Source organism: Lutjanus erythropterus, chromosome 18 (assembly GCF_056507025.1).
Source record: "Lutjanus erythropterus isolate fLutEry1 chromosome 18, fLutEry1.hap2, whole genome shotgun sequence".
Lineage (NCBI taxonomy): Eukaryota > Metazoa > Chordata > Actinopteri > Lutjaniformes > Lutjanidae > Lutjanus > Lutjanus erythropterus.
The window spans coordinates 6,486,120-6,499,214 of NC_139334.1; the positions used below are offsets into that span (position 1 = coordinate 6,486,120).

General features: G+C 38.9%; 1 protein-coding gene across 8 annotated transcripts in view; it reads right to left on the minus strand.

The window, feature by feature from the left end:
* Positions 1-13,095, minus strand: part of ralgapa2 (Ral GTPase activating protein catalytic subunit alpha 2) — a 119,145-nt gene that overhangs the window by 87,732 nt on the left and 18,318 nt on the right. For all 8 annotated transcript variants that reach the window (XM_084743264.1, XM_084743269.1, XM_084743265.1 and 5 more), the window contains exons 2-3: positions 11,264-11,374; positions 10,845-10,894 (exon numbers count right to left, since the gene is read on the minus strand). In XM_084743264.1, the coding sequence (XP_084599390.1) occupies positions 10,845-10,894; positions 11,264-11,374 (161 nt within the window). The remainder of the gene's footprint in view (positions 1-10,844; positions 10,895-11,263; positions 11,375-13,095) is intronic.

Below are 13,095 nucleotides of genomic sequence, written 5' to 3' on the forward strand. Positions count from 1 at the left end.
TTTTCCTTCACCACTCAATTTGCTCTTTTTGCAATAATCTAAGTACTGACCAGCTCCAGACTTTACTCTGAGGAATACATGTTCGTTTAGAGGTGAACCAAGTACTGGATTATTCATTTAGTTGATTAACAGAAGATTAATTAACTTTATTCAACATACACATACACTTGCTCCAGCTTTGGATTTGTTTTGTTTTGTTTTTCTTAGTCTTATGCAATAGTAAATTGAATCTCTTCAACTATTCTTCTTCAACTATTGGTTGGACAAAGCTAGATATCTGAATATGTCACCATGGGTTTTGGGAATTTGCAAAGGACATTTCTGACTATTAACTGACATTTTAAAAGCCAAAGAACAGGGATGTAACAATACAAAAAAACTTGAAGAGCAATAATACTACAATAAAAAATAATGATATTTATCACAAAATTAAAAAAACTAAGAAAAATTACAACTTGAAAACATATTCTTAAATAATAAATCTAATGTGTAGAGCAATTTTTGTTGTATAAAATTTTCTTTTTTTTAATCCTTTTATAAAATAAAAAAAATATTAAATAAAATAATTAACCACATAATATAATGGTAGATATTGTCACAGTCCAGTACAGCATTGAGACATATTTTTATTGCAATATCTTACTCAATATATTGTTACATCCCTAACAAATATTAATCAATTAATCAAGGAAATAAGTGGTAGATTGAACAATAATGGAAACACCTGTTTGCTGCAGTCCAATTTTCTTTCCATTTTATCCAGGGTTGAAAATTAGCACAAAATAGTAATAATTTATCTGTCAGTGGCAGGTAGATGTTCACATTTTTAAAAAGTTAATTTCCTACCCCGATCCAAAAATAAAAGAAGAGGAATCAGCAACAACTGGCTTTGTTTTGGTAAGTGGCACTGTTTAAGAAAAGGCGTATACATTTAAGGAATGCTGCGTCCTTGCCCTTTCCCTCCACTTGGCTTAGCATGTCTGCAGATCCCAGTGACACAGGACAGCACTGAGAAATGTCATCACCTCCCCAACAAGCGCTTTACAACTCAATTAGAGCGCCCTAACCTTTCAGCAGCCTATCATTATTCTTGAATACGGCGACAGGTTAACTGGGTCCCTCTGGAGAGATGAAAAAAAAAAAAAAGGTTGAAGGGGGGGACGGCAGATGTGTGAGTGTGCCCATGTGTGGCTGGTTAATAGTCGGCGCACTGTGAGCAACTGATGCCCCAATAGCTCACTTCTCATCAAATCCTAATCACTGACCCAATAAGACTTCATGATTGCAATGTAGAGGTCAAGTCTGTCCTTTACTGCTTTACGTATGCAGCTCTGACCCACTCAACCAGACGACAAGCTCTGGCCGGCATGATAAAAAGCTCATCTGCCCTAGCGAGTGGGCAAGAGAGGGATACAGAGCATGCCAAAAAAATGGGCATGAAAGAACTACAAAGATTAAGTCCGTTCCAGCCACAGATACAAAGTCAAGACTAAAAGAAATATAAAAAAATAGGATGAAAAATATGAAAAAAATACACTAAGACATATGACAGAGAATGAGAGTAATCTTCAAAGACTACAAAGCAGCATTTCTTGGCACAGGAGAAAAATGAAACTGCCAAGTGAGAGCTTTTATAATCTCAAGGACTTTTTTCTTTGATGATATAACATAAGGCTTATGTAGATACAATTATTTAATCAGAAACTGAAGTTGATGAACTTTGAGTTAATAAAGATGTTAGGTAGATGATAAAAAGACATTTTCAAGTTATATAGCCAGCAATATTTCATGTGTCATTTTTACACAATAAAGTGTAAGTATTAGATTGCTTGTTTTTGCATTGCTCCAACTACAGCTGCACATGTAGATGCAGTGGCTCCTCCAGCTTTATTACTGAAACATGCATCATCTATGACAGAAATACACTCATATATATGTAAATAACTGTTTTCAATGTTTTATTTTAGTTTCCATTCTATATTTTATCTTATTCCATTCTAAATTTAATTATGTGTATGCATGTACATTTTGTGTGTAGCATGAACAAACTACAATTTTTATTTCTTTTCACAAACCTGTATTGTGCAGTTTTAATAAATTAAATTGTTTCCCTGAAAATCAAAAATACATGTTTTTGCTCTCACTCGTAGTGCTATTTATCCATCTAGATTATTTGGTGTGAGTTGGTGAGTTTTGGAGATATCAGCTGTACAGAGGTCTGTCTTAGTCCCATTATACTAGAGTGACAGCAGACATCTCTATGGCCAATATCTCCAAAACTCAGCAACTCACACAAAAACTACACAGATAAATGAATAGCACAAAAGATGAGGAAAAAAAACATGTATTTTTGATGTGGGGGTGCAACCAAATGATCACGTTCTGTTGTAAAATCTTCATATTATGACAACAGGATTGCTCTTAAAGATAGCATATAATATATTTTTTTGCCCGTCGCTACAACACATTATACTGAAAGCCGTGGTGGTCCAGAAGTCATCTCATGCTTTGAGTGTTTCAGTTTGTCAACAACTTCCTTCTTCACTCGTCATCTTCCATCTTTAACTTTCCCTACTTGTCCTCTGAGACCAAATCCCTGTCATTATCAGTGACAGTGGAGATACTGAAAGACATACATCACTTAAAAGAGGGCGCTGGATGACTATCCGTGCTGTTCAATTTCTCTCTGATCCACAGACGTGATGGTATGCGTGTACAGGCGTGTGGCTGCACCTTGGTATTGATCCCACATGGGATTATTACATCTCCGTACAGGCTCTGCACTGGCCTCCTTCACTCTGTCTCCTTGGGGCAGCAGACACATTATGCTGGGCGGGAACACAGCAGGGTAGCCTGCTTAAGCCTTTCCTTGTGTGTGTGAGTGTGTGTGTGTGTGTGTGTGTGTGTGTGTGTGAGCAGACACAATAACACTGTCATTCTCTCTCCTTACGGAGCACCAGGATAGGAGAGTGGGAATGAGATGGAGAAGCTAGCTCAGAAAGACTCCCCGCGGAGCTGGAATGGCGGTCGCAACAATGAGGAATTTACCGGCTGATATGAGGCGAATGCAGACTCTGCCGGACTGAGGGTTGGTGGAGTTACTCTAATCTGCAGCCATACTCCAGCATAAAGATGGGGGCATTACTGTGGTACAGCTACAGCCTTAACACATTTACATGATCCGCACTTAGGTTTCCAGTCGCAGGGTCTGAACATGACACAGAATACACTTCTCCAAGAGGTGGTCTACAAGGGCTTTTTGATGGTAGCAACAGACATGCAGTACACTCTGAGGAAATGTAGACATTTACATACTGTTCAGGGCTTTGACTAAACTAGGACATGATTTTATCATCTGAGGACAATGAAATCTCCAGAGAGACACAAAGACATTGGCGACACAAAGCAGTAACCTACCAACATACAGCAAAACTACTAAAACTAGATGTACATGCAGTAATCACAATATAATCAGTGTATCAATCACATAACAAAACTTGGCTTGCTCAAAACACAGCAAATAGCTTTGTGTGGAGGTTTTTTAAAGCGGGAAGCGGCTCTCCCCAGGGGGGTTTCAAAGAGTTTCAGGGGAGCCTCAGTGACTGAAAATATTATCTTGGTTTATTACATTAGTTATCAAGAGAGATCACATAGAATACTCTAAATGTGTGTGATTTGGTAAAAGAGATAGTTCAGAGATACAGTATTGGGGAATGTTACTCTTTATTTCCCACTTTCCCAGAGTCAGACCCTAATAAATGCCTTATGTTTTTGGTGCAGTAAGTATTATCTTAACATATACTGGCCTACAAAATTAGGAAATTAGAGCATAATGCTAACATCACTGTAGGCCTTGTGTATAATGTGAGAAAAGACATCAGTTACACACCTGCTTTGTTTAAAATTTTTTGTACGTGTAGGTCAAACCAGACAGCATATTTACTTGCTAATCAAAGTTCTTAACTTGATCTTATTATTTGTTGGAACATGTCTCTGTAAATTGATGACAATACATAACTCATATGACCCTAAAATATAATAAAGTTTAAAGCCCATAGCATTTTTCTGAGATTTATTTTCCAGTCATTTACCAAAATACACCCAACTATGACCAAATGTACTAAGATGTGTCCATTCTCCTGTGTAGCCAGTGGGTGGCAGCAGCAGAGTGCAAACTCCATCTCAGGTGTCCAAATGCCAGTAAGCTCAGCCATCAGGTTTTCCTCTTTTCTCACTGTGAAAGCCAAGCTGCAGCAGGCCTCCTCTAGGACCATTTTGAAATTATTTTCATGATTAGGCACAAATATAGTTCTGGACAAAGGAAGAAAGCTAAGTTACATGACAACAAAGCCATACATTAAAAACGCGCTTTCACAAAATGTCCATAAACAATCATGTGACAAAATAGTTCTCTATAAAATACGTGGCAGAAATTTACAGCAGTTCAGATACGGAGGTGAAACATAAGCTCGGGTTAAAACGTCAGCCGCAGGCATTCAGATTCTTTTTACTCAGCCTGTCCCATGTGCATAAAACATGCTGCTACACTGAGTAAATCTGCATGTATGCATTAACTAATAACCCCCTGCTGGTGAACTGTCAGTCTGTCATAACTGGGACTGCATAAAGAGCAAAGAGTGAGGAAAAGAAATCACTTAGCTAAATGGTCCTGGGTTTATTTTTCAGCAACATGCTAGCCAACATGTAAAGAGAGTTTGAGTGATTCAAGCTAAGATGTGCACCGAGAGGAATACAATGTCATTACCCCAGACAAAACAAGACTGTTGATGTGTGTTTGTGACATAGAATTACCTACTTATAATTACTGACCATTTACATACACAATGCTTAAATGGTTTCGGCGTGGCATTTAAATGAACAAGTCATAATCAATCGTCTGTTTGCCAGGAGCTACAGCAGGTGGACATTAGTATGCCTCATACCTCCTTAATTAGTCAACATTTGAGATGTGAGGTTCATGGTTTAACTAGGCCAGAGCTATTATTTGGGATGAAGCAGCAACATGTTGCTTTAAGGTGTCCTTTTTCTGCCTTTTTTCTGGTTCTGTTGTGGTTTTCTGAGGCCAGAACTCAGGATGAGCCTAAGACTTCTATCTCAAGTGACCATTCCTGGTTAAATACAGGTCAATCAGTCAAAGTGTCAGCCTGTGATTTGTTTTCCAAAAGAAAACAGCTTTTCCATGACCCCTGTCCTGAATTAAGTTCACAGTCATTCATCAAAAATGAGGTTAACTACATATGATAAGCAGAACTGCCCATATAAGGCAACTCAGTACGTCAGGTCTGGATGAGGAGCTTTTACAGAGAGGATGACAAGGGGAATTTAGAATGCTGAGTCAGGTCCGGGTGTCAGACTAAAGGTCATGGTGAGGTCACATCCTGGAGAGAAAGTGGAAATGTGCAGACTTCCCTCAGAGTTTTGCTGATCCCAGAGTTGTCCCTTAACCTGTCCCACAACCTCACTGGCACCAGGATCGAACTGCTTTCAGACAGTAAGAGGTCATCTATAATCATACGGGAGTGTAAACAAACTGGAGTCCCTCAGGGCCTGAGATGCTCACTCTGGTCTTGTGACAGCAAAACACAGTTTTCTTACATGAAGTCGTTTCATGTGGTTTCATTCCTAGAAATACTTCAACACACACACAAACACTTTCTGCATTATTGGTGTCCGCCTATGTTTTTTAGTACCATTTTCGCCAGGTACGTGAATTTTCTTGCAGTTTATCTACAGCGCAGCAAGAGGTGATTAGAAACAGTGCATCTAGACTCCAATACAATGTAGATGGCTGATTATTGAACTGACAATGGCAGTGTTTTACACACCTGCCTAGCACTGATTAGAGCTAGGTATGGGTACTCGATATCTATAAGGTATGGACTGAAATAACCAAGTACTAAGTAATACTGAAACTTCTCCTGTCAAACAAATGGTTACCAATATTTTTGTATCCAGATCTAGAAACAAAAGGCTACTTTTATAGTTTTGTTCACAGTGAAAAATTCATGAATTGTCAAGAAAAAAATAAACTGCTCACAGGAGTAATGGAGCTGATAAAAACACAGTATATAAACTCCCTCTTAAATCACAGTGGTTTAATTGAGCTGTTTTGATACTGGAAGACATTGTGAAAAAATATCCCTAAATTAAAGACAAATATCCCACCAAAATAAGTTGCTTGCATGAGTATTAAACTGCTCCAAGAGTTGAGTTCTGAACTCAGACTTCACCACCTCTGAAAAAAAGGCCTGAGCTTCACATTTGGGGTCACTGTCATGCCAGCCACAGTCAGTTTTAATGCATGTATGTCCCACCAGGAGTTCTCTTTCATTTTAATCTTTTATGTCCACAAGACTTCCAGCACCTGTTACAGTGAAGCATCCCCACGGCAAGATGTTCCCATCACCATGCTACTGTGTGGTGGGGATGGCGTGTTTCTGCTCATGTGTCATGTCTGGCTTCTACGTAACATAACACTTAGTACGATTGTTAAAAAGCCTTAATTTTGTCTCATAGGACCAAAGAAGCTTTGTAAACTCTGAGTCACTTGTTTACCTTCCAGCAAACACGACCCAAAATGCCATGCTTTTTCCCTCAGTGGTGGCTTTCTCTGCTGCTCTACTATTAGGCTGTGACTGATCACGTACCAGACAATCAATGTTGTATGCACAGTATCTCACACCTCAGTCAGACTCCTATAGATCTATCAGAACTGTAAAACTGCCATACTCCTCCTCTTACTTCAGCAGGGAGGCCTGTTCAGAGCAGATTTGCAGCTGTACAATTTTCTTTACATTTTCTATGACTGACCTCACTGACCTGAGGAATATGCAACACTTTAAACTTTTTCATATTCATTTAACTGGTCTTGTTGCTTAATTTGTTTGATCTGAATCTGTTCCTTTGTCTTCATGAGCTAGCTATTGCGAGGGGATTGACTAACAAGCAGCGCCATGTACAAATATATTTAACTTCCCTTCATAACCTGTCACACCTTGTCTACACACAGGTCTCAACTGAACTAGTTCTGCAACTTCTAAAAACAATTAGCACCACTGATGATTTAGGTGTGTCATTGTAGAGAGGGAGAATAATTAGGAACAGGGCTGGGTGATACAGCTAAAAAGAGCATAAAATGTTTTGTTTCAGTCAATATCGATAATTACTGATCATTTTTAAAGACCTATATTTAATAAAGACAAGAGAATAAAAAGGTTGAATTAAATCGCATTACTTTACTTTGAACATGCCACAAACAAACAAACAAAAAAGAAAAAAATGAAAATCTACAGGTAAGCTGACCTGTCCTGTTACATAAACAATTTCCTACCCATCCGCACTCATTTTCTCACTTCACTCTGTTTCTGTTGTTGTATCACATGTCGATGGTGCAACTAAACACCACATCTGTTAAACGACTGACTGTCACTCATAGAGAGCTTCATTTTCATAGCCTACGATTGGCTGTTAATTAGCCAGGGTGCATTTGTTATGTGCTGCCATGGCAGGTTGCATTAAATGCATTTAAATGAAACTATTGAGCAATTTTTTTATTGGCACTGATGAAATGTTTATTGCTGATAAGCCTACATATCCCTTTTGTTTTATTGCCAAAACCTACTTACACAATGCAGAATTTTCACAGATGTCGATGAGACCAACTTCTAATTTAAAAAAAGGAACATGGACCTTTTCCTGTGATGATACTAATAGATCTATACTGGATTAAAGCTACAGAAGCTGGTCATCTCTGTTTTTTGTATTACAATCCTAAGCTTATGATACAGAAATACCTACACAAAAGGTGATATAAGTGATTGGAAGGGACTTTTTTATCAAGCATCTTCAGGAGTGTTGCTGCATTCTCACAGAGATCAAATCTCTCATCTCTGTCAATTCTGGGGCGCCATCACTGGCTGACATGGTGAATGCCTTCATGGCAGCAGACACAAAGAGATCCTGGAAGGGAATGGCGATGGCTGCTGGTGGGGGTGGGGGGTGTGGTGTTCTAGCAGAGTTTAGGGAGGAGGGACAAAAGATTACCCCCTCTAGATATCCATTACTCAAACAGGCTCAGCATCGGGGATCATACTCCCCCACAGCAACCCACGAAAAAAGGGGTCATAAACCTCATCATGACAGGAAAGTAATCCCTACATAGCGAGCTCAAAACAAACACACACACACTAGAGACGTGTACTGTATAGGTCAGACATATTTGAATGCAAGGAGGGACTTCAGGTGATGAAGAGTGAAGGGGACCATATTTTCCATGTGCCTTGAGAGATGAGGACATAACTGTGGCTTTCGAGGGAAATTCTTGCACAGTATAAGTGGGTCAGTGACGTTGAGCTGTGTTATTCTTCTTAACCTGTCATACAGCATTTAAGTGTGTTGCAAAGCACAAAATGGCTTTTGTCCAAACCATTATCCATTCATAGGCTACTCTACACACTGCTCTGAGGCTGCTTGGACAAAGGCTGCTAGGGCTTATGTTTTGGTTGGTTGACTTCTGTGACAAAAACAAATGATACACAATTACAAAAAGCACCGTCCTGCCCTGAAAAACGCCACAAATAATTCAACATAGAGACTATGCATGACTGTGTTTGTTATAGAGAAAAGAAAAATATTAGAATGCATAATCCACCTGCCTCAAAATATTATATTAGTTAATCTTCACCAGCATTTGTCATATCCCCATGCTACATAATATAACCTCTGGGATAACATGATACATAGTAGTGCATATTTGTGAGCACAAACGTATCCATTGATATATTAATGGCCACATATGACCCAACATGCTTAATCTAATATGGCGTAAAGAGAAAGTCCACAGAGTGTAGCAGAGCTCAGGATCAAAGCGACCCTGTATCTGTCCTGTACACACCACTCACAGCAAGCTTATCTTCTCAGTGCACGGGTAAAAGCACACGTTGTCACAGGCAGGGGCTAAAAGGGGACAAATGAGGGTTAAGCTGCTTTCAATGTTAGTTCTTTTTGAAAAGATGACTACATAAATATGTAGGAGGCATGAATCCAGGCTTTATTTACAGGTTAGATGACTGGGTGTGCATGGACAGGCAGGGGGAAAAGTGGAGAAAAGTAGGGGGAAATCCAGTGACTTAGTTTTCTTTCATCTTAAACAGATGGGCTGTACCAATCTTAAAGAAAATTTTTATTTCGATTCAATATTAAAGGTTCAGTGTAGTGCTGTGACAGTACTGATATTTCTTACTAGTGACAAAGTAACATATTCCCACAGGATGGTGGTTTACCACAACGCCTTAATAATTATGTTTTATTGGACTTTATTAAAGTGTACTGTTATAAGAGCAGGACAAACCAAACACTGACTCCATAGGACACCATAGGTTCTCCTACATGCTTGGAAGGGGAGGGTGAGGCGAGAGGCTTGCAATCTGCAAGCTCACTGTTCGATGCCACTAAACCATACTCACTGATCCTTGAAAATATCTTCCTAACAGGAGCTAAGAAAGGCAATAAGTATTAAACCTGAATAACTGATATTAAGTCCTACAAGTGACTGCCAACCTGAATGGACATCAGCAAACAAACATAATAAATACAAACGCTAAAATGTAAAGTACTGCAATGCTAAGTAGGGCTGAACGATTAACTGAAATAGAATTATTGAAATCACAATATGGCCTGCTGCAATTTACAAATTGCAGGAGGTGCAATATTTTGCTAAGACAAAATATGAGTTAAAATACTATTTCAAATAAAATATTGTTGTGCTGTAGAGATGTCCTGACCTATATATCATATTCTACAGACTTAATAAAACATCTTTCTTTGGTACAGACCCCTGCAAAACAACAATCATTTTAATATGTCCTCCAGTAAAAATAAGAATAATGACATAAAAATTGTCATCCCCTCTAATATTGCAAACCATATCACAATTGCAGTATCAGTCAAATTATCATAATTACATATTTTTACCAAATCACTCAGTCCTAGTAGTAAGTACATAATGCATCACCCAGACAGAACCAAAGAATATGTAATGTGATAACATGAAAATAGGGTTCAAACTGTACAAGATATGCCTCATTAGCAGGAATCCATATTAGGACTGGGATCCATAAGCAAAGACAGACAACAGCAGTGTCTGGCCTGAGGCTGCTATGATAAACAAATGAATTGGTCAGTGGGCCTGAATACAAAGTTAGATCCTGATTAACAATGACATACTCCATGGTGGACATAATGCAAGGGATACTCCCGCACTGTGCTCCCAGGTGAGCAGAAAAACTAGGACGAGACATACTGTACAAAGAGGGACAACAGACTGCACCCCATTATTTTGATCTGCTGCCATCCTTGCAGCCCTGCCCTGAGCAAATGTAACTGGAGAGCAGACTGTTTGTATTGGAAACTTGAGCTGCCTTCGCAGTCAGGTGGGAAAACAAGGTAAGGGACTTTAACCTGCATGTGCAACATAAGAGTGTTCAGGAAAACAGAGGGAGGGGCCACAGAGGCAACAATGCTTTGCACACACGGACACAAGACATGCCTCTGATTTGCATGCACGCCGAGGGTTTAAAAATGAGAAATGAACCGAAAGCTTTCCCACAACCTGATGAAGGCTGGAAAATGAGTAAAGGGCTTTTATTCTGCTTAGTCTCAAATTGATTTCTAGGCTATTTGAGGCAAATTCAGGAAGTAGTCAGAGTTGCAGTATGGCACCATGGTAACTATGGTCCCACCCCAGAGTTCAGCAGTAAACAGGTTGAGGCTATCAGTGGAAATCAAGCAGGAAACATCAACACAGAAACAGACACACAACTTACTTCAAAAATAAAGAGGATAGAGTCCAGCTCCTCCCTTTGAGATTTGTTCCCTGAAACACAAGGAAAGTACTTTGGTTTTTTAACACATAACCGGGAGCTATGCTGCATTAGCTTCATCAATAATGTAACAATAATACAGGCCATTACGTGAACACTTATTCAAAAGAACGTGTTACCATGAAGGCATACTCCCTATGAGAATAATCCCCCTACCCCCAATAGTGCTCAACACACTGGACATACTGAGAAACTGCCTCTCTATGGGTGAATGGCCAATGCTCTTGATATGTGGAGCAGAGGGAAATAAACACTTACTTAGCATAAAGAGCAGGTAGAGGGTTAATTATTGAACCACCATTAAGGGCGGTGGTCAACTAGTGAGTGTGCAGCTCACACAAAAGAAAACAGTTTGTACTCACCTTTTTGTTTTAAGTTGCTTTCCAGTGTAATGAAATTTTCATAGAAGATAAAATAAATCTGAGAACAGTTGCTCTCGAAAAACGCCTTCAGTTCATTCTTGTCAATGATATCTGTGGAAAGAAAGGGGAACACTGTCAATGACATATTTAATAAAATACACTGTTAAGATGCGAGTTAAATCTGGATCTATGTAATAAATGAAATTTAGATATATTGTGAATGAGCACAGATTTTGTCTTGAATACTGATAATTAGAATATTGTGGCATAACCTGCATTTGTATTTTCTTGATCTTAAAGTCTTCATTACACTGAAGAGTTGAACTCTGATACATTACTTGCATAAAAAACAGTACTTGATACCACAACAACCAAAAATGATCATGTTTTTAAAGCTTTGGTACTTTGACATATAATTAATGGAGACTGTGTCATATTTGAACATGTGGTATTGAAAAAAGTATTAAAGTATAGATATTTTTGACAATCTTGTTAAGTCAATGATATATTACATAATCCAAACTCATTTAAATGAACAATAATTGAACCTACTTGTTTGTTCACAATATCAATTTTTGATTAATTCACAATTATCCTTCTCAACCACTAGCCATCCAAATATTTTTCTCATGTTGAATTGATACAGAGGCGATGCAGGTCTTTTACTTCACTGTTGCACAGAATTACTTCCCACTTGTTTCTCATTTTGCGGACTACATCTGTTTTACATCAAGGAAAATTGCTTCACTTCCTTACCCTGTGTAACCTCACCACCTCTCACCTGCAATCATTAGTGGAATGATGACAGGCTTTGCAGGTGTTGAGAAACAACTTTGCCTCCCAAACTGATCATTTCACAATAAACTAACCCTGAATAAGCGAAGATTTCTAACACATCCTTTCTCTGTTGATGATGTGATACAGAATAGACGATTCCTCTTAAATTTATACTGTCTGAGCTGGAAAGAGAAGAATAATTTAAGATTTTATGTACATACACATGTATTTCAATGGGAACTTGCATCAATGTCCTAGTGAACTCACGTTCAACTCTGATGTTGAGATTATTTGGCTCTCTGCTGCAGACTAATACACTTTTCCATTGTTGAATAGAGGAGTGTGATACATTCCCAGGATTTTCTACACTTTTAGCAAAAAGCATGACTGAAAATGCACTCAGTAAAAATGTAATGCTGGTATTCCAGTCTGCAGGACAATTCACATTTTCCTCAAAGAGGCTTTCAGTCACCATTTAGGATAGTTGGTTTCTCATCTCAGCTTGGAGGGGTCTGGGGATTATCTCTGGTCTGGATGAAGGCCAGGCTGAGGTGTGTTCATGGCCACACCAGCTCAGGCTACAATAGTTAATGAGGGAAATGGGTGGTACATGTGTACAGTCACAAACAGACTGGCACTGACAAAATCCCAAATTCTTCATGTAATGAACCCCTATCATTTGCCATACTTACACAACTGTGGTAATGAGCTAGGCCTGGTCTGAATAATCAAATATAGGCCAGGAGGAGTCCTGGCACAATAACAGCAATTAAGGTTCACCTTCTGTTGCAATTCTCCTTCTACCACATGGCAAATTGGAAGACTCCCAGAAGCAGTCCAGCTCATGGGGAGTGCTGGAATTATGTAGTAAAGACTCAAATGACTTATCTTTGCCCTGAGATTAAAACAAAGATAATGAAGACACATGATAGGACGATCAAGTAAATGGCATGACTGCTTTTAGGTTTCAGACTTCAGGTGGTAAAATCCAACAAGGCATCATCTGAGGATCCGAGATGACTGACTGTCAGCAGCACTAGTAACACTTTACAACA